The following is a 25,681-nucleotide window of genomic DNA, read 5'->3' as shown; positions in this document are numbered from 1 at the left end:
GGCACCTCAGGCTTCCATGGGAGGGTGGAGCTGGCTTTGAGGGTGGGGGGAACCACCCCCCAGCACTCCCCAGCAGCGTGGCTGGGGCCGAGTCTTTGCACTTTCCCTCACCAGTGAGCGCAGGCCTGGCCCTGGTGCAGAGCTCAAGGGAGTGGGGGCGGGGCAGGGCTGAGCAGGGGCGGGGCCCTAGAGAAGAGCCAGAGCAGCAGGGAGCATCACTTCCCAGCTGGCCGGAGCTGATCAAAGCCGCAGCATCGGGTGAGCATCCCAGACGTTTTGGGCACCGCTTTTTGGCGCCCTCAAATCTTGGCTCCCTAGGCAGCCGCCTGGTTTGCCTAATGGTTGCACCGGCCCTGGGTAAGTCACTTAATCTGTAAAGTGGGAGCAATCCAGAGGTGAAAGTAAGCCGATACGGTCCAGTATGGCATACCGGCAAGAGCCAGCACGCTGTGCCAGACCAGACCAGCTTTCCCAGGCTAGCGTTTTAAAGGGCCCGGGGCTCCCTGCAGTGACTGGAGCCCCGGGCCCTTTAAATTGCCTGCCGAGCCCCGGGGCTCCAGCAGCCGGGCTCAGGCAGCAATTTAAAGGGCCCAGGGCTCCTGCCACTGCAGGGAGCCCAGGCCCTTTAAAGCACCACCCGAGCCTAGCTGCTGGAGCCCTGGGGTAGCGGTGGCAGGGCTCCGTCAGCAATTTAAAGGGCCTGGAGCTCCACTGTGGTAGCAGAGCCCCGGGCCCTTTATATCATCCCTTAGCCTCAGGGCTCCCATCTGCCTCTGCAGCTGGTAGCTCTGGGAGTGATTTAAAGGCGCCGGGGCTCCCAGCCACAGCCAGAGGGGGGCCTTTAAATCAAGATTTAAAGACCCCGCCTCTTCCAGTTGAGGCCATGCCCCTGCTCAGGACTCTGGAGCAATCATTCCCTTCTCCCACTCTGTCTGTTTAGACTAAGCCCTGTAGGGGAGAGGCTTCCCTTTACTCACTGTACATACAACACTAATACACTAGGGTACCTAGGCCCCGCTGTAATCCAAATACATCCCAGACTGAGAACTGTGACTATAGGGAGGGGTAGCGTCACTTCAGTTTTAAACAGTTGGTTCATTTATTACTAATAATTGTATCTGAGGAGTGTCTATGCTTACCAAGAAAGGTTGGAAGAACTCTGCATGACTTGGAAGAATAAGTGGTGGTGATTGTCTATGGGAAAGATGGGTTTTCCAGGAGGAGTTATGTCTCCACTAATCAGCCCTTCCCCTACACCCCAATCTCTCTCACTTCTCTCCTGTTCTTTCTTCACAGGTCTTTGGCCAGACACCCATTTACATGGCCAACATTTGCCAGTGGTTCCTGTGGCCAGAGTTACCGTGTTACCTGGTGAGGCAGTAACCTTCTTAGCATGCAGTGTAGGGCTGACACCTTCTCCACTGAAAGGGAGAGGGGTGGGGAGGGAGGGAGGGACGCACAACAGGGGTGGGCAGAACAAGTAGGGTTTAAGATTCCCAAGGGTGACTCTCCTTGCCTCTTGTCCCCTCCTCATGTTTATTCCATTAATTGATTTATTTTAACATGGGGAATCATGTTCTTTATGAAGCCTGAGTACAATCAGGAGCACAAGTGATCAAGGCCCTGATCCTGGGGAAGTTCTGTAGGGCTTGATCCAAATTCTGTTGAAGTCAATAGAAAGACTCCCATTGGATCAGGCCCCATGTGCAGAAGTTTCGTTGAATTTGATAGAACAGTGTGGAGCAGAACGTTCCATCCTTAAACAGGATAGGGCTGTCTTTGCAAAACCAGGAGCCTTCACCCTAAGCCACCTCCTGCAGGGTCTCTCCTCTCCACTGCTACAAGCAGGATTCACCTGTGCTTTGACACTATTGATCCCTGCTGTTCTTACTGAGGAGCCTGCTTCCCCAGTGCTCCAGCTGCATCATCACCCCCTCTTCCTTCCATTGGCTTCACGGACAGGAAGCAAATCCTTGTCCCCCTAGGTGTAACCCCATTGGGATCACGAAAGGTCATGAAAAACAAGTCCTAGCAGGCATTGAGCCCTGGGAGTCTTACAGGCCCCTAGTCCTAATGGGTTCTCATTTAATGAAGTCCATGGAGTTACACCAGGGATAGATCATTCTTCACAATCTAATCAGTCTTTGTGGGGGGGAATACAGGTGCCAAAGTACAAAGGCTTATTGACCTGGATGGAAAAATACCGGCTGCCGCACTTCTGTAAAACCAACTTGTGTTTTCATTACATTCTCTGTCAGGAGCTTCTCAGTTTCATTAGATCCAAGGAGGCAGGTAAGCAAAGGTGACCTTACGCACAAACATTCGAATGTAGGGCAGGATTTCACACATCAGTAGTGCTGTACCCTGGCTCTGTTCAGTTAAGGCGCTCACCTCTGGTGCGTGCTGACTGAGGTTTGAAGAGTGGGAGATGCACTCTGGGCTAGGTCATCGTGCTTATAAAATGGTTGCATTTTTTGTAAATGTTTCATTTGTGTAGGGGGAAAATACTTGTAAACTGTGGGAAAGGGCTCAAAAGGGGCATTGTTTATTGTAACAACTTACATTGGAACCCAGTGACTTCTCAGTCTTGGGATCTTTAATCAAGACTGGATGTCTTTCTAAAAGAGGCTCTGGCTCAACCAGATATGGCGGGTGGGATACAGGAATCACTGGGTGAAATTCTATGGCCTGCGTTATGCAGGAAGTCAGACTGGTCCCTTCTGGCCTTAACACCCAAGGACTCTATTCTGCCTCAGTGATTCCAGGTCACATGTGCTCAGTTCACACATAAAAAGATCGTATTCCTTTAACTTTTCAAGCTCCCCTGTATAGGCAGATATTGGAGAGAGAGAGAGCGAGAGAGAGAGAATTTGCTGGTAGTTCCTCTAGGAGTCACTCAGCTACTATGGGCATGAGCAGTGGTGCAATCCTGATTTTTTATGTGCAGGTACTCCACCTCCACCAGCATGGCCCCACACCTACAACGCATGCGAGGTCACATTGTGCTGAGGAGGCTATTTTGGGCTATAAACTGCGGTTACACGAAGGGGGCTCTGACACTATGAGCATGCAGAAGGGGTGCAGCAAATTAGACCCTGAAACTTGGATTAGAAAAAGCAATATCAGAAGAGCACAGACCAGAGTGAAGGGACTTGCTGTAATTGGTTTTTCTGCTCCTGTCTGCCTTTCCCCATCTCCATAAGTTACATTCCTTTTTCACGCCTACGACTGAGTGTTAAATTGCTGCAAGTTGCCCTACTTCACCACTTACACCTTTTTTTGGCATTTAAAACCATTTACCACTTGTACCCAAGTTTAACTTGCACACTCCCATTAAAGTCACCAGCCAGTCATTTTCGCCCTAAAAATCTTGATGGGAATTGCACCCAGAGGTGGACTGTCACATAATGCCTGAGATGCTGAAATAATCCTGTCTTATAAATGTCCTGAAATGACCTGGTTTTTTTTCCTCATCTGAAGGAGCAGCAACCATTTAAAAATGATATCCTGTGAACGATCCTAGATAGAAACCAGTGGTATATGCCATTGGGAGTCCCACTGTTCCAGTGATGTACAGTAGGTTTGGTGGGTCAGGAGATAACCCACCAATAAGCCTAAATCAGGGCTATTTGCTTGTCTGCTGTGTCTTGTGCTTATAAAATAGTGTCCTGGCCTGTGACTCAGCCAGTCTGTGTCATAGTTACACCAGGTCTGAATCTGGGCCATAGTGTTTACCCCAAAACATGAGAGGACAACAGCCCATTTACCAGGGAAATGCAAAGCTGTTGAAAGTGAAGACAAATGGGAGAAAGGCAGACGGGATGCTCTTGGTGTATCATGGGGCACAAACACATAGGGCCAGATTCATCTGGTGTGACTCCAGGGAAGCTAATATTTAATGCAGTCATTGGGTGTAGAAAGGTCACCCACCAGCCAGTGCACATCTAATGACTGGGCATAGTGTAGCAGCCTCTTGGACTCTGGTGACCCTTGTTGGTGGCCACTCTGAGCCTGTAGTGGTTTGCCCATTCTCATAACTAAGCCCTCCAGCCACATGGTTTGTCATCCCACCCCTTCTGGGGTAATAGAGACCCTAACAAACAAACAATACAATGACCTTATGTCATGTCTTCAGCCCCATACTGGGATCACTAGTTCTTGTTCCCTTGCATCAGGCGGGTTTTCACATCCCCTTCCTTGGAGGCAGGGAGGGGAACCCAGGGCCTCCCTCTCCTCTGGGTTCCAACCCAGGGGCCCTGTACTAAGCAGGTAAGATGTGGTCCCTAGGCCACTTCCTACCTTCATTGACCTCCAGGCCCCTCTCAAAGAGGAGCTTGTTCCAGCATTTTGTCCTTGGCAGCTCTGGCTCCTTGCACGGCTTCTTCCCAGTCTGCAGCTGGTGCCGTCCTCCCCAGGTTCCTGGGCAGCAATCACTCGCTGTCTGAGCTCCAGCCTTTTATCCCAACTGTTGCTAGTCACATAATTCCCTGCAGGTGGGGAAGTAGCTGCTTTGCCTATTAACCCCTGGGTGGCTATAGCAGCGCAAGGTCCAGACATCCTGGATAAACTTGGGTTACACCCTGGATTAATTTGGTCCATGCGGGTCAACAAAAGCTCAGAGTCATAATGTCATTATCAGAAGAGCTGCGAAGAGAGCTGAGCCATGTTCATCTTGTATTATAAAGTCAACAGGAGCAAAGTTCACACCAGTTTGATCTTTCCTCTGCCTCTCAGGCTTCTTCTTGCAACCTAGGTTTAATGTTAGACACCAGGAAGATTTGAGGGGAAGCCCCAGTTGAGATAAAAAATGGAAATGGGAGTGGGGAGAGGCTAACTCAGGGAAGTGGATGTCAGGGTCTGGAGGGCATGTGTGTGGTTTTACATGTCCATATGTTCATGTGTTGGGTATCACTAGTGGGAATTCCAGCTCAGCATTTGCAACTGGCTCTTATTTGTTCCAGCTGGCAACTAGGTTTTGGAACAGCCAACGTCCATTGGCCTGCTGTCTCCTGACACTGCTGGTCCTCCAGCAAAAACTAACAGAGATCAATTGAAGGATTCTAGAGGGGTCTACTGGAATTTCCATAGGGATGTGTTTGCACATGCACATGCTCGAGTACATTCTGATGTGATGTCTTTCACTTTCTCTTGCAGCAGAGTTGCTGAAATGGAAGAGTGCAGATCAATGGCTGCTCGAAAAGTGCATTAGCGGTAGCAGGGGAATGTGGCGCTTTCGTTCTTTCATCCAAGGAATGGCAGGTGACCACAGAGAGCTTCCTGCCCCCTACTTCCCTATGTATCCATAAGTTTGTGCAGAGTGGCAATCCCTGCATCTGGACATTGGGATATGTAACTTTAAACAATGTATACAACTCTTCTACTTTAGAATAGCACCTGCCTGTCTCATCAGCAATGCTTTCAGGGAATGTCTCTCCTACTCGCTCTCCCTACTTTCTCATTCTTTCCCTGCCCTTAACCATTGTGCTGTATGTCTGACCCACAGGGGAAGAGCTGACAAAGTTCTGGCTTGCTGCAGAAAGGCTCTTGGAGATTGACGAGTCAGATGTTGCCCAGCGAGATCTCTACCTGTCACTGCTCCAAGTGCTGAGGGCCACTTATTTGCAGGAGGGCTCCACGGTGGTCACCCTCTGCAGCATGAGCATTGGTAAGGAGAATTTGAGGCTGGGAATCTGAACTTCCAGGAGCAGCAAGACTTCAGTGCATCTGTGCACTTTCTGGTTATGTCCAGCACCCCAAGCCTGGCTTGAGGAGCTGGGGATAGAAACATGGGGTTGTATTTACCACTAGGGGTTGATGAACATGGAGTCAGTTCATACAGCTCCACCTTGCAGAATGGACATCAGTATCACTTGGTTAGAGATCTCATAGTTCCAGAGAGACCAGCACTCAATGAACAATGTGACCAAATCATGGACGGCTGGTATCATAGGTTAGGGGAGGCTAAGCATCCCCAAACAGCCAGGTATGGCCCTGCCCATGCTCCACCCTGAGGCCCCCTCCCCATCTCACTCTTCCCCCATGACCTTGCCCACACTGCTCCTTTTCCCACCCTTGCTCAGCCTCTCCCCCAAAGCCAGCAGGCACTGGGGCTAGGATAGGCAGGCTGGTGGGTTGGGACTCAGAGCGGCTGGGACAGGTGGGCCAGCATCCCAGGGCTCGGGCTGGCCAGGGCAGCTGGGGCTGGCCAGCCTGCAGTAGGGTGACCAGATGTCCCGATTTTATAGGGACAGTCACGATTTTTGGGTCTTTTTCTTATATAGGCTCCTATTACCCCCCACCCCCTGTCCCGATTTTTCACATTTGCTGTCTGGTCACCCTAGCCTGCAGCCTTGGGCTTGAGGCGGCTGGGGCAGGTTGGCTGGAGGCCTGGGCCGGCTGGTGGGCCAGGACTCAGGGAGGCTGGGATGTGGGCTCCTCTGGCCATGGTGGGGGGCTCGGGTGGGACAGAAGGGGGAGGGCCAGGCACTAGCCTCCCCAAACAGGGGGGTCATGCACCCCCCATGGACCAAATCCCTCTTTCACCCCAGAGAGGGCCATCTCTCCACCTGCTCAGGCTTGAGGAGCAGTGGTGGAGACTAGAACTGACAGGAGATGGAAAGGAAATCCGTTCTCTTACCCAAGGGAGGGGAGTTGTTCCAGAGCAGAGCTGAAGTAAAGTGGTGGAGCAGAGAGGGCAAACGCAGGAGTAAGAAAAACTGGAGACTGACTGCTCCTGGCATCCTTCTGAGAGAGTTAGCCCACCTCAGCGGGGGTGAGGGCTTGTGCGGCCCATCATCAAACTGGCACAGTAGTCAAGCTAATCTAAGAAGTTAACTCACAGAAAGCCCTGGTGGGGTTATGACCCTGCCACTGGGCCCTTACTGGATGAAAGTGTGTGTGGAGCAGCCGGAGTCTGATGAACCAAGCAGAGGGCTGAAAAGCAGTTAGTTTGCATTCTGTTGCTGACTCTGCCACTGAGTCACTGCATGACCTAGGCCAAGTCACTTAACTGCTAGTCCCTGTGCCTGCATTATCCTATCTGGAGAACGGGGCAGTAAATGCACTTCTACCTTCCTGTATAAAGTGCTTTGTGTTCTGTGGATTACAAAACACTCTACAATGCACGGTATTATTGTTGCTATTATTTCCCCTTGCATTAAACCATTGTCCTGTGGCTGGAAGCAGCGAGCTATTTTGCTTGCTGACTGCCATGCTGTATGCCGGGATTGTGCATGTATACAAAAACGGCCACAGCACATGTGTTGCTTTGTCATGGAACAGATAAACCACAATCAAAAATCCGAGTTTTAAAAAAGTCATTAAAATTAGACTCATCCTTGCAATAGCTTTGTGTACATGCCGCTTGCAATGAGAAATAATGGAAGGGGGAGCAGTGTGCAGTCTGTAGGACTCCTCTCTCCCCTACCGTATTTACTCCACTTCTCAAGACCCTACTCTGGCAGGGTCTGATCCAAAGCCTAGTGAGTCAGCGGAAAGCCTGCCATTGACTGCAGTGGGCTCTGGATTAAACCCTTACTCTTTACAATTTTCCATGCCCTTTGCAGAGTCTCTGTTGAAGATCTCAGGCTGGCACCCTCAGCACATCAGCACCAGGAGGGAGCTCCTGAGCGAGATGCAGAAAGTAGCCCTGTTTAAAATCCAAAGTTATTGGCTCCCTAACTTCTTCATTCATTGCAAGCTGAGCATGGAGAAGGAGGAGTCCTGCCAGCCTCTAATGTGGGAATACCAAGAGCGTTTATTACAGGTGGGCTCGAAGGAGAAGGCAGTGTCTCCAGCACCCACAATGAGTATCAGGAACAGCCGGGCTACGTCAGAGCCGTACTCTAGTAAAAAAGCCAAGGAGCAGATCTGGGATCTCGTAACTTGTGGACGACAACCTAAAGAAACAGAGAAACACGGGAGACATGGGCTGCAGCCCGAGGGGCAGCCAAGCTCAGACTGGAATGCAACTAGTCTGACAGACACGAAGCAACCACCTCCTAAAGAGGATGCCCTGGGAAAGACATCTGTGTGGGCACAACATCCAGAAAGGGGTGTTAAAAATATGGAAAAGGCCACTTCTTTCAAAACACCCAGCCCTAATGCCCAGTTGCCTCTTCAACTGGAGGAGATTGGCAAAAGCAGAAGCCTCTCTGATCTACGTACTTCTACACCCATTGCCCAGCTGCCTTCACTACTAGCCCTGAAAAAGATCATCAAATCCTCTTCTTCTTTGGATTTCCGTCCTTGGGCACTTAATGCCGACAGCTGTGCTGGCCGCCCCTTCAGGAAGTTCTTGAAGAGCAAGAACTATGCTGTGGAGACTCATCTTTTGGATCTGTGGCATGATCTGGAGGATTTTCTGCGCATGGTACTGAGCTCCAGCAAAGGAGGGAGCTTCCTCCTGCGCCATTTGATGAGTGAAAGGATATGTGAGATCTATTTAACAGAAAGCAACCACCAGCACCTTCCCCTGAAGCCGAACACTCTCAGGAACCTGCAAGATCTTCTGCCTTCTGGAGAGGTCATTCCTTGGATATTAAAAGCACAGGAAGAGATTTGCAAGGTAGGAAATGCTGCCCATGATGTTAATGCCAGGAAGTGTGATTGACATTCTCTGTGTTGGGTGCTGCTGTGCATGAATAGAAGTCATTTGTAACATTGCAAAACTGAGTACTTTGGTGCCTGATGATCCCTTTACAATGTGCATGGGACACGTACAAAACAGTGCCTGAAGCTTCTGATTTCTAAGGTCCCATTGTAGGAGGTCAAACTCTGAAGCAGACCTCCAGGAGGGATTATTCCCAGACACGAAAGGCTAAACTTTGAAAGTTTAGCACCTATGTTTTGCTCACAAAACTTACATACGCAGCTCTCGTGCCTGATTTACACCTGCAAACAGAAACTGGGGCATGCAAAATGGGTACTTAGATGAGCAGCTACCCATTTGCAAGCACAAATGTGGATTTTGTAAAAGTAGCTTAGGGCCTACTTAATGAGGATGGTGCTTCAGTTCCGAGGCAAGGCAGAGAAAGGAAAGTGGAGGTGGAAGAGCACGCAATGCTGCATACTGTCTGGTCAGGAATCAGAATTCCCCAAGGATGCAGCCGATATTACTCTCTGTTTGGTAGAGGTAGTGCTGCCTCGAGTTAAAAATGACCTTCCATGTGGTCTGATTCCAAGACATTAGCTCTTGCTCTGTGGACCAGGTAGTCAGTGTGCCCAGCCAATAAAGATGTGTGAGCCAGGGGGCTGGATGGCGTGGGAAACTACGCTAGGGATCCTTTCACATCGAGGCTGGTGTTCTCAGTGTGATGTAGTCTGCGACTGAACGCCATTATAACCATCGCTATTGGGTAGCCTATGCAAAATGATTTGATGGGCTTTACCCAGTCTACATCACTGAAAACACCCTTTAGCTGGCCCTTTAGCCAAGGACCAAGAGTAAATTCCCTTTTCCTCCTAACCATGGCCCTTCCAGGTCAGCGCTGAGGTATATGGACAGGGCAGTGTGGGGCAAACCTGTTCTGGGGCCACCGGGGCTGTCCTTTATGGCTCTGCAATGGACTCCTGCATCCATGGAGGGTATTAATCCAGCACTATTCCCAGCACTACACTGGTTTTTCAAAGCACTCCCTGGCAAACAGAAAGCTGAGAGCTCTGCTAGCAGAAGTGGCCAGCACTTGCTTACAAAGCATGTTCTTGTTGCCTTATCAGATACTCAGCTTCTTCTACAATGACTTTCTTGCTGATGATGATGAAACATTTCTTCATTTTGTGGTAAGAGGAGGCTGTGATTAGGGTGACCAGACGGCAAGTGTGAAAAATCGGGACAGGGGTGGGAGGTAATAGGTGTCTATATAAGAAAAAGCCTCCAAAATTGGGACTGTCCCTATAAAATTGGGACATCTGGTCACCCTGGCTGTGATGTGGGTGAGGGTCTGGAAGGATGGGCCCTGGCCGGTGTGTCTGAGGATGTTTGTGTCCCTTTGTGCACTGCACGCCCATGTGTTCTGAGCATACGATGACCGTGCACACCTGGGGAAGGTTTGTGTGAATATTGCTGTGTATGCATGTAGATGTTTGCAAAAAACTCTCTCCAGCTCTTTGGAGCAGTGTTCCTGAATTCCTTAGCCACTAACCCCTGGAATTTAGCAGCCTATTGGTGGTGTCTTGAAAGAGGCCTTGAAAGAGCTGTCCGGAGACTTGCCTGACCAAAAACCACCCAAGAGTAGCAAAAAAAAAAATAACTTTTCTGGGCAGGAAACACAAGAAGGTACCGATCACACAAACCAGGGGTAGGAAATACAATGAGTAACTGATACATTCTTTAAGGACCCACCTCTTTTCCCTTGCTCATAGCAGGTATTGCCATTATTACACAAAGAGAAAAAAGTCTACACACATGGACAGGTGACCCTGCAACCAATAAAGGCCTTCATTAATGGGAGGGGCAGCTAGCATTTTTAACTGTGCTTTACTTGTGTTTATGTTTTTCACATGTTTTTTCACTACCTTAAGGAACCAAATTACATGAGTTCTCCTCTTCCCATGGCATTGCTCTTAATTGGTGCTTTAAATTCCACAAGGAGACCAGATCTCATGGAATACCAGCCCCATAAATGGTACCTTGAGGCAAGAATGCCTCTGAAAAACATACTTTCAAACAGATGTGCTGAAATATCCAGATTTATCTGGATTCCTGCAGAACCCACATGGACCACGCTGCTAACTAAGGCCAACATTTGCAAACTGACCTCTCCTTTTGGGTGTCTCGGTTTTGGGTTCCAACCTGAGACAGCTGGGTCTTAGCTTTAAAAAGTGCTGAGCACTTGCAGCCACCCTTTTCTTGGGCGCTTAGCATGTCTGTCTGCAAATCAGATCTTCGTTTCCTGAAGCTGGGTGCCTCAAAGCAATGGCCACTTCTGAAAATATTGATCTTGGGCCAGTTTTACAAAGGTATTTAGGTGCCCAAAGATGCAGCTAGGCACTCCGTGGGATTTACAGAGCATGTAAGCATCAAAGTCAATGGGATTTAGGCTCCAATGTGCCTAAGTCCCTTTTTAAAATGACATTTAGGATCCTAAATCCATTAGACCTTGCAACACTGAGTGCAAAAATGTTTGACTACCTTTAAAAATCTGGCCCTTATTAATTAATTCTAATAGTTGTAAATTAATTAATTAGCCAGGTAGTTAAGCATCCCCTGACAGGGAAATTACCTTTCAGATCACAGAATTGGCACATGAATGCAATTAGCACTTCAGCAGGTGTTAAACCCTGAGGTCTGCAGGGTATGAAGCAACTGGGCTAAGTTCATCCTTGGTGTCACGCTATGGAAGTTGGTGGAGTTGCACCAAGGATAGGTCAGGCAGCTTGTAGGCACATCTTAAAATTTTCAGGTAAAGGACATTCTAATCCTGTTGCCTTGTGGCACATCCAAATTGCTCACTTAATGATTAAGGGCCCAAACCTGCAGCCAGCAGCAGGGCCTGAAGGATAGAGTTTGGCTGCATGGGGGAGGGGAGAGACTCTGCTGAAGCCAGTGAGGTCACACAGGCGTAAGGGAGGGCAGAATTGGGCTCATGGTGTCATGAAGTGCATCAGCAGTTTCAGCCAGTCACAGGAATGGGCTGTTTCTCTCCCAATAGCGCTGTTTGTTCCATGAGTTAAATAAAATGCCATGAGTGTGCCAGTGTCTGAATGATATGAGCATTTTCTATGTTACCTACCGGATACTCTAAATTAGACTACACTTCAAGGGCGAATGATTCTCATGCTTCAGGGCACATCCTGATCATCAATTGGTGTCAGGAAGGAACATCCTCTACCTTGTCCTCCACATTATTATACAATTAGGTGCATTATGAGGGTTTCCTGTACATAATGGAGAGGAAGGGTGGTCTTGTGGTTAAGGCAGTGGACTCAATAGATCTGGGTTCAATTCCTGGCTCTACCACAGACTCCATGTGTGACCTGGGGCAAATCATGTGGTTTCTCTGTGCCTCAGTTTCCCAAGTAAGACATGGGGATTGTAGCATCCCCTTTCTCCCACTCTTTGTTTTTTTTTGCATATTTAGATCGTAAGCATTTCGGATCAAGGACTGTTGCTTTGTGCAGCACCTAGCACAATGGGGCCTCTGGGGTGCTACTGCAATATAAGCATCCAGCACCAGCAACTGTCCAAGCCTTGCCTATACTAAAACAAACCACTCGCGTTTAAACACAGTATGGCTGTGACCACCTTACAGCATGGCTAGCTGTGCAACGCAGCTGGTGCTTGAGCCAGCGGAGAGGCTGCCGGTCTGTTCTAGTGTAGCAATTTCGAGAATGTCATCTAGGCTCCGGGCAATAATTCTCCACTCTTTTGGCCGTAGTCTCAGAGGAGCAAGGTCCAGAAGCCTGTGGGAAAAGAGGAGACTTACGGAAAAGATGAACACCTTCTGCTGGCCAAGAGGATAAAGGAATCCCTGACTCTGAGCCAAGCCTTATACGGAGTGAGGGACTTTGAGACACTCTCAGAGGAGCACTGGAGATTCATAGCCACTCAGGATCTCACAAAAGGGGGATCGATTCAGGTTGAACTGGAGCTTGTTGTGCGCAAGACAGGTAAAAGGAGTCTCTTCGGGAGGCTCAGACACAGTCACTTGAGAGGGAGGCACTCATGTCAAGCTAGACGAAGACTAAGGGTACGTCCATACTTACGGCCGGGTCGACGGGTAGCGTTCGACTTCTCGGAGTTCGAGACGCGATAGTTCAAACTCCGAACGCGCTCCCGTCGACTCCGGAACTCTGCCACCGCGAACGGCGGTGGCGGAGTCGATGGGGGAGCCGCGGACTTCGATCCCGCGGCGTCTGGACAGGTAAGAAGTTCGAACTAAGGTAGTTCGACTTCAGCTACGCAATTCGCGTAGCTGAAGTCGCGTACCTTAGTTCGACCCCCCCACCCTAGTGTAGACCAGGCCTGAAATATACAGTGTAGGCAGGGTTACAGCGACCCCTAGAGGTAACCTGGAAAAAGTGTTTTCCCTCTAGCTGACCTTCTTCAGCTGCTTATTGGTTGGAAAAAAATGTAGATAGTTGACAACATTATTTTGCAAAAATGATGGCTGTTCTTCGAACCAGCTTCTAGAGTTAAAATGTTGCAAAAAATGTCTTAAAAATTTCAGCAACATTTTTTTCTGAATTTTTGGACAAGCTCTGTTGCTTATAGCCACCTTGAACTTTGATACTTAGGCCTAAAATTTTCCATGCTTGATCTCAGCCTCACAGCAAATTTAAAAACAATCAACCTTTAAATGTTTGAGCAAAAACTGTTCATCTTTTTTTGCACAGTCCTTTTGTTCAGCCTTTCTCTACAAAGAGTGGCAAAAAATACACTCATGCCATGTTTTGTGACCCTTTATTTGAACAGCTCAGAGGGAGATGGCAGACAATGGAAATTTGGCTGGGATGTCACCCACTATGGTGATCTGGTAAAAGGTGATTTTGATTTGACCAAGTGATATGGATTGACAAAACACACGGTACATGTCTCCCATTGCATAGGGTGTCTGAAGGTACATATGGAGTGGAAGCCCATATGATATGCCCAGGAGAGTGTGGAATAGAGGCAGGGCTTTGAGGTCAGGGATGCCTGAGTTGTAATTCCAGCTTTGTCAATGACTCACTGGGTCAGATCCCCTCATGCTGGCACAGGAGGAGCAAACTGTGCCTCTTAGCACCCATCCTGGGACATTGCACGGGGTGGAGGCTGCAGCAGGAATGCACGGAAACCCATGCCCAGTTGCCTTGGCCGAATCCCCATCTTGGACTGCCTTGGGCCCTCAATAGAGGGGAGGTTGTGGCAGTACCACATGCTCTCACCCAGTGGACTTCTGCTGCCTAGAGCCATGCACAAGGTTCTGCGCTGGCAAAAGCTGTTGTAGAGCCTTGGATTAATTTAGCTCACTGTGTGACCTGAAGAAAGCCATTTAATCTCTCTGTGCTTCATCAACTCCATCTGTACAATGGGAACAGCAACACACATCTCACAGAGTAATGTTTGGAAAGTGCCAAGTGTTACTATTATTAAGCAGTTTTGCTGAAGCCTGAGTTTCTGTGGGCCACCTGTCCTGGTCATTGCTCATCACAGTGGTGGGAGAGTCAAGGGATCAGGCTGGAGAAGGAATCGGGGGGAGGGAAGGAAGACTGGCACTCCTGTGGATATAACACCATGAATTATTTCTTCAAGCACCTTCCCAAGGCTGACTGGTAACCACAGGCTGAACAAGTGATTAGTCCAACCCCTCTTCTCTCTGCCCCATCAGACTACAGGAGCATGACGTTCGAGGAGTTGACCCTCAGGAATCCTTCGATGGCTGTAGAGGTGTTAAGTGAGGACTATGAGCTCTTCTGCAGAATGTTTCCCTCCCTTGGTGAGTGCTTATGAGGGGCTAGAACTAGGGCAGACTTAAAACAAACGCAGAGAATAGCAGACACAACCCTGAAGGACTGAGCACGGAAGGCACCCTAAGAGGATTAGGCTGAGGAGAGGCCCACCTACTTCCCTCCTGTCAGAGTCTACCCTCACTTGAAACTGGGCGGTTTCAAAGTGAGGACCCGCATGTCTTCCCCCCACCCCAAAATCCTAGGGTAGGTCTCCCCTTCGGCTGCCACCACCCGGTCAATTCCGTGGGCCGGGACACCCCTGTTTCCCCCCTTGGGAACACAGATCAATTCACAGAGGAGGACCCTCCCCCCTCCTCCCTCTCTCCAGCCTGCTCTGGAGACAGAGGTGCCTGGATTCAAACGCCTTGAATCTCTACACACAGGGAAGCAGCCCACTTCCCCCTCCCCTTCCCCTGAATTTTCCCAAGGGAAGGAATTAACCAAGTCCAAAGAAAAGAAAAGAATTTATTAAGAGAACAAAAGAAAATACAGAATCTCTATGAATCCAAGCTGGGCACTCATAGGGTATAACCTTGCTAAGTTCTGGAGAGAATCCTCTCTCTTTTTCAGTACAACCAGTACAAGCAGAATTAAGAATAATCAATAACAACCACACAGAATTGCAAACATAGGATTATCAGATTAGGACACAAAGTATCTTTCTAATACTCACTATCTTGACTAGAAGAAATTAGTTCAGAAAGGTGGAACTTGTAGGGACTTGATTAACTCGTCTGGTCTCTTGAACTCCAAACGGCCAAAGACCAAGACCCCCCCAAACAGAGGGAAAAGTTCCCTCCTAGGAGTTTCAAATTCTCTTCCCTGATTGGTCCTCAGGTCAGATGCCCACCAGGTACTATGCTTTAACCCTTTACTAACTATTCATGACACGCCCCCCAAATCGTCACAGTGGGATCCACTGGCGGCGATTTCCTCCTAGAACTGTAAAACAACCAGAGTAATAAAACACATGCACTATTACATCGACTACTAAGCATGAAAACATATTAAGAACAGTTTTTAGCCACTTGATTCTGGGAAACTTTCACGAGAGAGTGCATCAGCAACTTTGTTGGAAGCTCCTGAAATGTGTTGAATGTCAAAGTCAAAGTCTTGGAGAGCTAAGCTCCAGCGGAGAAGTTTCTTGTTGTTTCCCTTGTTGGTGTGAAGCCACTTTAGCGCAGCATGGTCAGTTTGTAGCTGGAACTGCCGGCCCCAAACGTATGGGCGTAGCTTTTCCAAGGCATACACAATGGCGTAACATTCTTTTTCACTGATGGACCAGTGGCTTTCCCTCTCAGACAGTTTCTTGCTGAGAAACACGACAGGATGGAAGTTGTGATCCGGTCCTTCCTGCATTAGTACCGCTCCTACCCCACGTTCAGATGCATCGGTGGTAACTAGGAAGGGTTTGTCAAAGTCTGGGGCCCTTAATACAGGGTCCGACATGAGCATCGCCTTAAGCTGGGTAAAGGCTTTCTGACACTCATCAGTCCACTTAACTGCATTTGGCTGGGTTTTCCTGGTCAGATCAGATAGTGGGGCAGCGATTTGGCTGTAGTGTGGTACAAATCGCCTGTAATATCCGGCCAAACCTAAGAAGGATTGGACCTGTTTCTTTGACCTTGGGACAGGCCACTGTTGGATAGCCTCCACCTTGGCCTGTAGGGGTTGATGGTTCCTTGACCCACCTGGTGTCCTAGGTAAGTCACTCTGTTGTGGCCTATTTGACACTTTTTGGCCTTAACCGTTAGTCCTGTCTGCCTGATGCGCTCTAAAACCATTTTCAAATGTTCTAGGTGTTCGGGCCATGAATCAGAAAAAATGGCCACATCATCGAGGTATGCAACTGCACAGTCTTCCAATCCTGCTAGTAGACCATCCACCAGCCTTTGGAAGGTGGCAGGTGCATTCCGCAGTCCGAACGGAAGCACAGTAAACTCATACACCCCTGCATGGGTGATGAAGGCAGATTTTTCCCTGGCGGGTTCATCTAGTGGTACCTGCCAGTATCCCTTGGTTAAATCAATGGTAGAGATGAACTGGGCACGTCCCAACTTTTCCAATAGCTCATCAGTGCGTGGCATTGGATAGTTGTCTGGACGAGTTACAGCATTTAGCTTACGGTAGTCCACACAAAAGCGTATTTCCCCATCTGGTTTGGGAACCAGAACCACTGGAGATGCCCATGCACTGGTAGAAGGGCGGATGATACCCATCTCCAACATGTTGTCAATCTCCTGTTTAATAGCAACTTTGGCATGAGGTGACACCCGGTAGGGTGGTGTTCTAATCGGGTGAGCATTACCTGTGTCAATGGAGTGGTAGGTTTGCTCAGTCCGTCCTGGGATGGCTGAGAACAAGGGGTCGAAGTCAGTGCACAGTCCCTTGATCTGTTGCCGCTGTAGACGTTGTAGGGTTGTGGAGAGGGTCACCTCTTCCACACCACCATTTCTTTTACCTTCGTAGTAGACACCTTCAGGCCACTCGGTGTCATCTCCTTCCTGAACTGTAAAGTGACAGACCTGTAATTCTCTGGGATAAAAGGGCTTTAGAGAGTTAACATGAAACACTTTAGGCTTTAAAGAGGAATCAGGGAATGTTATGAGGTAGTTAACAGCTCCCAGGCGCTCCTGGACCATGTATGGTCCTTCCCAGGACGCCTCCATCTTATGGGCCTGTTGCGCCTTCAAGACCATGACCTGGTCTCCTACCTTGAAGGACCGCTCCTTGGCATGTCGATCATACCAGACCTTTTGCTCCGCTTGAGCATCTCTTAAGTTCTCTCGAGCAAGGGCCCAAGAGTCTCGGAGGGTGTTTTGAAGGTTGCTTACAAAGTCCAGAATGTTAGTCCCTGGAGGAGGTGTAAACCCCTCCCATTGCTGCTTTACCAGCTGTAATGGCCCCTTAACCTCATGGCCATACACCAGCTCGAATGGTGAGAATCCTAAACTCGGATGTGGAACAGCCCTGTAGGCAAACAGCAACTGTTGTAACACTAGATCCCAATTATTGGAGTGTTCATTGACGAATTTGCGGATCATGGCCCCCAAAGTTCCATTGAACCTTTCCACTAGGCCATTAGTTTGGTGATGGTACGGGGTGGCAACCAAGTGATGCACCCCATGAGTTTCCCACAGGTCTTTCATGGTCCCTGATAGGAAATTTGTTCCCGAATCTGTAAGAATTTCAGAGGGCCAACCCACCCTGGTAAAAATGTCAGTTAAGGCCTGGCACACAGTGTTAGCCCTGGTGTTGCCTAGAGCTACTGCTTCCGGCCATCTGGTAGCAAAGTCCACAAAAGTCAGTATGTACTGTTTTCCTCTGGGGGTCTTTTTTGGGAAAGGACCCATAATATCCACAGCTACTCGCTGAAATGGGACCTCCATTATGGGGAGTGGTTGGAGAGGGGCCTTGATCTGGTCTTGGGGTTTTCCTACCGTTTGGCATACCTTACAAGACCGGACGTAAGTGGCTACCGCCTTGCCCATCCCCTCCCAGTCAAAGGACCTTCCCAACCTGTCTTTGCTTCGTTTCACCCCAGAATGGCCACTAGGGTGATCATGGGCTAAGCTTAAGAGCTTTTCCCGGTACTTGGTCGGAACGAGCAACCGTTTTTGAGGATGCCAGCCCTCCTGGTGTCCACCAGAAAGAAATTCCTTGTATAACAGTCCTTTCTCCACAACGAACCGGGATCGGGTAGTAGAGCTGAGAGGCGGTGGGTTGCTGCGTGCCGCCGCCCATGCTTTCTTGAGGCTGTCATCAGCTTCCTGCTCTCTCTGGAACTGTTCCCTTGAGGCGGGAGACACCAGTTCCTCTGGAAGCGATGTAGGTGATGAGGTTGTTTCCGTTGACTGTGGACCGCTCCCCGCTGGTGCACAAAGTGTCATTTCAGGCTCCGGCTGAGCCTCTTGGGTAGGGTTGTTTGCTGCTTCTGCCAGTTCAGGCCCGTTGGCGCCCTCTGGCGGTGGAGTTGCAAGCGCTGGCGCCGGTGCTGGCGCTGGTTGCTCTTCCAGTTCCGGTTCTGGGACTGGATGTACTATGGCTGCTGTAGGTGTTGGCCTGGGATCCGGTTCCACCACCTCTGTCTGGGTCTCTGGTAACACAGACGGGGTCCCGGTGGATGGCTCAGGAACAGGGATGGGTCCGGCAGCTTGTCTGGCTTGGCTGCGTGTAACCACTCCCTCTGTTGTTTGCTGTTCAATGTGTCGGGCCAAGTCGTTCCCCAGTAGCATGGGAATCGGATGGTTGTCATAGACAGCAAAAGTCCACTTCCCTGACCAGCCCTTGTACTGGACAGGTAAACGCACTGTAGGTAATGTTACAGGTTTTGACATGAAGGGTCGAATTGTCACTTTGGTTTTCTGGTTGATGAATTTGGGGTCCACGAAGGTTCGGTGGATAGCTGACACATGTGCTGCAGTGTCTCTCCATGCGATGATCTCCTTTTTGTCCACTCTCAAAGTTTCCCTATGTTCTAAGGGTATTTGAGATACATCTATGTCCGGCTTTCCTTGGTGTGAAGGTGCAAGGAGTTGCACTCGGTTTAGGTTCTTTGGGCATTTGGCTTTGATATGCCCCAATTCATTGCATTGAAAACATCGCCCAGTTGATGGGTCACCGGTTTGTGTTGGTCTACTGGAGACTGGTGAGGTAGAATAAGAGGTAGAGTGTGACTGTCCGTGGGTTGTAGGTGTGGGTTTGATTGGTCCGCGACGGTAGGGTTTAGTGTCGGTGTGTACCCTGTTGGATTCGCTCCCCTTGGCAGTAGCTTTCGTGTTGTCTACCGATGCCATCCATCTGGCTCCAATCTCTCCTGCCTCAGTGAGAGTTTTTGGTTTACCATCTTCGATGTAGCGTCTAATGTTCTCAGGAACACCATCTAGGAACTGTTCCATCAATATCAGGAGGTGTAGGTCGTCTAGCTCCTTAACCTTGGATCCTGATATCCAGGAGAAATAGTGTTTTTCCAGGTAAGCAGCGTGCTCTGGAAATGACATCTCTGGTTTCCATTTCTGGGCTCTGAAACGCTGACGGGCGTGATCAGGGGTGATGCCCATTCTGAGTCTGGCCTTGGTTAGGAACAGTGGAAAGTCGTCCATCAGGTCTCTAGGCATTTCAGCTGCCACCAGGGATAATTGTCCGCTGAGCTGTGACCTCAGCTCCAGCATGTATTGATCTTTAGGAAGATGGTATCCAATACAGGCCCTCTCAAAGTTTTCTAAAAAGGCCTCAACATCATCCCCTGCCCTGTAGGCGGGAAATTTTCTCCGAGAAGGTTGATCAGTAGGTTGAAAAGGGGTTGGATTGGTTGGCTCCTGCTGCTTAGTCTTTGCTAATTCCAGAGCCTGCTGGTGGGTCTCCCTCAGGATTTCCATTTGTCTCTTGTGCTCAGCCTCTTGTTTCTCCAGCTCCCTCTTGTGGTTAGCTTCTTCCCTGGCCCTTTCTGCAATAATTAGTTCCATCTGTCTTTGATGTTCTTTTTGTTTTTCTTCAGCCTGCAGCCTGGCCAGGTCAAGTTTGCTAATTGTTTCACCAGTACTCATGGTTGTGTGCCTTCTGGTGCTGGCCACACCCCTATGCAGTCAGTGAACTATCTGTGGTGTTTGACAGTCCCTAACCCTGGCTATGATAACTTGAGTAAAGAAAGAGAAATCAATCCTTTGTATAGCAAATTGTGGTTTGTGTAATGTTACTGGTTTGTACTGAGAAAGAGGGAAAGAGTAAAAAAAAATTCCTCTGTCTCCCTCTGCTCTGAGTTGCTGTACCCAGCAGCCCAGCTGAAAGGCTGCTGCTAACAATACCCCTGAGAAAAATCTGGTCTATTCCTCAGGGATTTGTGTTCTCCTGTCTTCTGATCCTTTCAAAAGACACAGGGAGAAAAAAAAAAAAAAACCTGGCTGGAGGGTTTGTCTCTTCCCCCCCCAAACCTGTTTTTCCTGTTGGATGGGAATGTACTTTGGCGAGCACTTCCCCCCACCTTAGGAATCCTGAGTGATACCTGATATCACAAAGGAAGGACACACCTCTAGGGAAGAGTTTTTCCTCAGCATAGCCAGCAGAGAAAAAAAACTCCTCCCAACCCTGAAAACTGCTTGAAACTTGCCTTTTCCTCAAGCTGCCTCAAGCAAACAGAAGAAAACTGCTTCCAACAAAGCCTGCTGGAACTTAATTCCCTCCAGCCAACCTGGCTGAAACTGTAAACTCCCTCTTCTGTCAGGTTGCTTTCCTGCTCTAGAAGAAGAGAATAGCTCCCTTCAGCGTAGCCCAGCTGAAAAAAACTGCTTGTAACAATGGGTTCGAAACTCCGCTGCCACCATGTCAGGAGTCTACCCTCACTTGAAACTGGGCGGTTTCAAAGTGAGGACCCGCATGTCTTCCCCCACCCCAAAATCCTAGGGTAGGTCTCCCCTTCGGCTGCCACCACCCGGTCAATTCCGTGGGCCGGGACACCCCTGTTTCCCCCCTTGGGAACACAGATCAATTCACAGAGGAGGACCCTCCCCCCTCCTCCCTCTCTCCAGCCTGCTCTGGAGACAGAGGTGCCTGGATTCAAACGCCTTGAATCTCTACACACAGGGAAGCAGCCCACTTCCCCCTCCCCTTCCCCTGAATTTTCCCAAGGGAAGGAATTAACCAAGTCCAAAGAAAAGAAAAGAATTTATTAAGAGAACAAAAGAAAATACAGAATCTCTATGAATCCAAGCTGGGCACTCATAGGGTATAACCTTGCTAAGTTCTGGAGAGAATCCTCTCTCTTTTTCAGTACAACCAGTACAAGCAGAATTAAGAATAATCAATAACAACCACACAGAATTGCAAACATAGGATTATCAGATTAGGACACAAAGTATCTTTCTAATACTCACTATCTTGACTAGAAGAAATTAGTTCAGAAAGGTGGAACTTGTAGGGACTTGATTAACTCGTCTGGTCTCTTGAACTCCAAACGGCCAAAGACCAAGACCCCCCCAAACAGAGGGAAAAGTTCCCTCCTAGGAGTTTCAAATTCTCTTCCCTGATTGGTCCTCAGGTCAGATGCCCACCAGGTACTATGCTTTAACCCTTTACTAACTATTCATGACACCTCCTATGGTTCAGGTGATCATCTCCAGAAGGAAGGGGGAGAGGAGAGTCCTGGCCCCCCAGAAAGGCCTGCCCTCCAGCACCCTTTCCCAGAGTTCAGGGAGAAGGAACGCTCCCCAGCAGCCAACCCCAAAGGGACGTGGCCATATGCAGGTGACGAGCTCCCACAGCACAGACTCTTCTGGACTGGCCTCATGACATGAATGTCGTCATGGTGCGTTTGGAGATTGCCCAGAGCCCTCTGGGTTCCTCCACCTGGAGGCTGAGTTGGTCTGTGCTCACTGTGACATGGCTCTCAGTAACCTCGGGCCCAATTCTCTTCTCTTTGTAATAGCGTTCGATCTTGAATACGAAGAGAGGAGGTGTGTTCGCTTGAGCAAGACAAGTCTGTCCCTCATGAGGAGGGAGAACCTCATGTTAAGGAAGCCCTCTCTAAGACCCAGGTACAGCACCATGTGTCATGGAGCTTTCCTCCCTTTTACCACCTCCACTCTCTCCAGAGTCATGTTTTCTAACCCCCAAACTCCTGCCATCTGATTCATCTTCCTGTGGAACCAGTCCCGTCTGCCTCAGAGAGTACAGTGCTCTTAGACGGAGACATTGATATAGCTGGGATCTGAGCAGTGGAATGGGGGAGGAGGGGAAGAAACTCTGTATCTTCCTCCCCCCACCCCCAGCCCCACCCCACCCCCATCCTCACCCATCCCACGCACCCTCCTCTGCAATCTCACATCTCATTTACTCGTACAGGAAATATCCGCTTCACCCCGGAGGGCTGAATCACTCCTAGTTACCCAGCAGGTGGAGTTGTTGAACATCATTAATAGGGCTTCCTCCTCCCCTCATTCATTTATTTCTCGTGCCTGCCTAGTTTGATTCCCTGCTGAGCTGATTCTCCTTCAGCACGAAGGCCAGTATATGGCCTGGCTGCTGCTGATCACTTGTGGGTTCCAAGGCAGCCTGGGCAGATGCCTTCAAGTGCACAGCTGAACTCTAGTGAAATTAACCTTGCTCCCACCTTAGTTCTCTAGTTGGGATCTTCTGTTAAACATGGCAGGTGCAGAGCCATTGGGTCAGATTCTGCTGTCTGGTACACCGCCGTAAATCCAGAATGACTCCACTGGCTTCAGGATTTACACTGGTGTAACCCAGGTCAGTATTTGGCTCAGTTGCTCCCTTTGGAGGCAGCCAGGTCTGGTAAACTCCACCGATGCTGTTGAGCCATGAGTGGGTTCATCTGGTCCTGTGGTTCTCAATGAATCAGTAGCTGGGGAGGAGGCACACATTTGGTTTCCCTTGTTATGGAGAAGACGTACTCTGCCAGTGCCTTCATCAGGTCCCATGCGCGGAGGTCCCCAAGCTTTCTACCCTCTCACCATCACTGGGAGTCTGACAAAAACTCCCCGTGCCAATGGGGATGCGGGCACAGGGCTCCAGCTCTTGATCAGGGCACAGTGCCCTGCCATGGTGCTGCTTTCTCACCCAGTGCCTCCTCCCCACCAGGTATCTCATGGAAGTGCTGCACAACCCCGTCCACCTGGAGTTTTTCAGGCAATTCCTCAAACAACATAACTCCGAAGCCCCACTGCTCTTCTGGCAGGCGGTGGAGAAGCTCAACACCGAGTCTAATCCCAAAGCTCAGAGAGCTTTGATCAACAGTATCCTCAAGAATTTCTTCCACAACAAAGTACCTGCTGGTACGCAGACTCCCTACTCCACAGAGCTGAGCTACTCAGGAAGGCAAACATGATCCAGGCCACCCACTAAGGTTACAAGGGAAAGGGATGCCCCAGCCTAGAGTGATTTCGCTGTGCAAAGGGCAGTGCCTAAGCTCACCACCCCAGGAGTGGGCCGGGCATGCAGTGTGCTGCAGACACCCTTGTGGGGTACAACTCACTCCCCACTTCCCTATTGCTCCAAAGTGGGAGGGAAATAGTAATTTGTTGCTGGGCCACACCCACAGCAAAGTAGGACAACCCCCTGTACCACCTCAACTGTTTGGTGCATTGGAAGGGGAGGAGAAGCCAGCGCATTGTCCACTTACTCTAGCATGGGGAGTACGTGGGCACACAGCAGGGCTCTGGAGGAGCTGCTACTCTCCCTGATACAACTGTACACAAATCGGCGAGGATTCTGGACCACTGGGAGGGCTGGTTTAAGATGCCGTTGTATCACTCCAGCACCACAATGGGGCTTTAGTGGAGGCAGTGGGTCTGGACTCTCATTTGGCATTTCCAGTTTGCTGTACCACAGTGCTGCCAAATCCAGAGACCTTGCAGCAAGATTTAGATCCAGCTTGCAGCAGAGTGCACAGGGCCTTGCCAGCTCTCACTGCCCAAACGAGTGGGGCATCTGCTCTTCAGAGAGTCTAATTTTAATCTCACTGTTTCCTGAGTTTCCTGCTCTTACTGCCACACAGATTTCTAGAAGAGACCACTATGATCAGCTAATTTGACCTCCTGCATAGAATTTCACCCTGTGATTCTAGCAGTGGAAGGAAATATTCTTGCCTACTGTCTTCTTTAGATGTTTTGAGCTCAGTAGTGTCACTTGCAAAGTGTTTGAGGTGCCTTGGTACTTATATGGGCTGCAGACTTCTTCTTGGATTAAAAAGTGATGTTATAAATGGGGAAAATGCCAAGGAAGGAGGAAAAATGTATTGGGCAAACGTGGTTGAGGGGCTAGTGATTGTGATGAAGGTCCTGGACCTTGTGAACACAAGGGATGGAGATTCATGGATGGCTCTGGAGGTCTTACAATGATAGAATGTCTGGTGCAGATGAGAGAGATGTTGTGTCTTTTCTAGAGGAACTGCTGCAATGCCAAGCTTCCATCATCAGAGATATACCCAAGGCCAGCCTGGTCACTAGCTCCATGCTATTCACCGCACAGAGCTTTGTCCTGAAAGCAATGGAAGAGAAATGGTGAGTAGTCCTGGCTCATTTCACTGTAACGGGGTACACTCACCACTGGGGTGCCTCCTTGTGGCTGGGTCTGGGGATTCTCTCTCACCTGGTCTGGTGTCCCTTTCCCTCAGTTGCCTGCACCATGGCCTCTCTATTTCTCTGGGATTTGGGGTGCTTCCTCTTCGTGACTCGGCCTTATAGCCAGGTCACTATTTGGTCCTCCCCTTCTGGGATCTTAAAGTCCCACTGGACAAGCTGTCCATATGCCATGTCAGTCAGTCTTTCAGGCCAAGTCCAGGTCCAGTGCCACTTCCCCAATGGCTGGTAGGGCAACCCAGGCCTGCCCACTACTCCGAGTTCCAGCCCACGGACCCTACGCCTCGCAATCACAGTCTACTCAATCTCTGACCCTGTTGCTGTTTCCTTGGGCTCCTTCCTACTTCACATCTCTATCTCCTGGCTCACCTCTGGGTTTACCAGCCCAAGCTTCCTCCGCTCCCAGAGGCTATTCCCCCCTCTCAGCTTCTTGCCGGAGTCTGAAGTCCAGGACGTGATCCCAGGGTTTACTCTCCCCCTCGAACTCCTTGTCCCTAGCCAACTCCCTTTCTCTGTAGAGAGTGACTGCAGAGCCCCTCCCTGCAGCCCCCTCTTGCTCTCAGCTTCCTGGTTTTACTCAAGCCAGCCTGCCCATGCCCAGCTGGGCTTCATCTTCCACTAGGCTTTATCCATCCCTGGCTCTCCTCCAGGTGCAGCCTGTAACATTAATTGGCCCCTTTTAGCCTGTTCCAGCCTTGTGAGGGGTGGACGCCCCATCACACTTCCTGAGAGGCCGATGGCATTGTTGGTAAACTTCCTGGAGGTTATACACACACATACTCAGTAGTAGGATACACCTAAGCAGTGGCCAGAGTGCTGAGTCCGTATTCTGACACAGCTCCCATTGGAGCTGACAGGGGTTTTATCTGCATAAGGACAGCAGGGTGTGGCTCATAACTTTTCATACACTGGTGTGTCTGTGATATATTATAAGGGGCAGGTTGAGCTGGTCCTTGCATTTCTGGGATTACCCATGAATAGCACAGCCCCCTGCAGCAGCAGAAGCTGGTGAGGAGGGGATCAGAGAATGATCGGTTTTACCCTCCTCATCAGGTTTCACTGCAGCAATAGAAGTGATATCCAGGGCCCTCCATTCCCCCCACCACCTCTTTCCTCCCTGTCTCTGCCTTCGCACTAGTCTTCTTCCATTAAATTAGGCTTGA

At 49.6% G+C, this 25,681-nt stretch overlaps 1 protein-coding gene across 6 annotated transcripts in view; it reads left to right on the top strand.

Annotated features, from left to right (window-relative positions):
* RGSL1 (regulator of G protein signaling like 1) overlaps positions 1–25,681 on the top strand; it is a 47,203-nt gene that overhangs the window by 5,088 nt on the left and 16,434 nt on the right. For 4 of the 6 annotated variants that reach the window (XM_045027202.1, XR_006581600.1, XR_006581598.1 and 1 more), the window contains exons 3-13: positions 1,297–1,371; positions 2,163–2,292; positions 5,155–5,259; positions 5,504–5,665; positions 7,566–8,566; positions 9,718–9,780; positions 12,378–12,609; positions 14,310–14,417; positions 21,851–21,959; positions 23,020–23,213; positions 24,323–24,440. In XM_045027202.1, coding sequence (XP_044883137.1) covers positions 1,297–1,371; positions 2,163–2,292; positions 5,155–5,259; positions 5,504–5,665; positions 7,566–8,566; positions 9,718–9,780; positions 12,378–12,609; positions 14,310–14,417; positions 21,851–21,959; positions 23,020–23,213; positions 24,323–24,440 — 2,297 coding nt within the window. The remainder of the gene's footprint in view (positions 1–1,296; positions 1,372–2,162; positions 2,293–5,154; positions 5,260–5,503; positions 5,666–7,565; positions 8,567–9,717; positions 9,781–12,377; positions 12,610–14,309; positions 14,418–21,850; positions 21,960–23,019; positions 23,214–24,322; positions 24,441–25,681) is intronic. The other 2 variants (XR_006581602.1, XR_006581601.1) reach the window with 2 other exon arrangements.

The sequence above is a fragment of the Mauremys mutica genome, chromosome 8 (genome assembly GCF_020497125.1).
Source record: "Mauremys mutica isolate MM-2020 ecotype Southern chromosome 8, ASM2049712v1, whole genome shotgun sequence".
NCBI lineage: Eukaryota > Metazoa > Chordata > Testudines > Geoemydidae > Mauremys > Mauremys mutica.
This window is presented reverse-complemented; position numbering and strand designations above follow the sequence as displayed.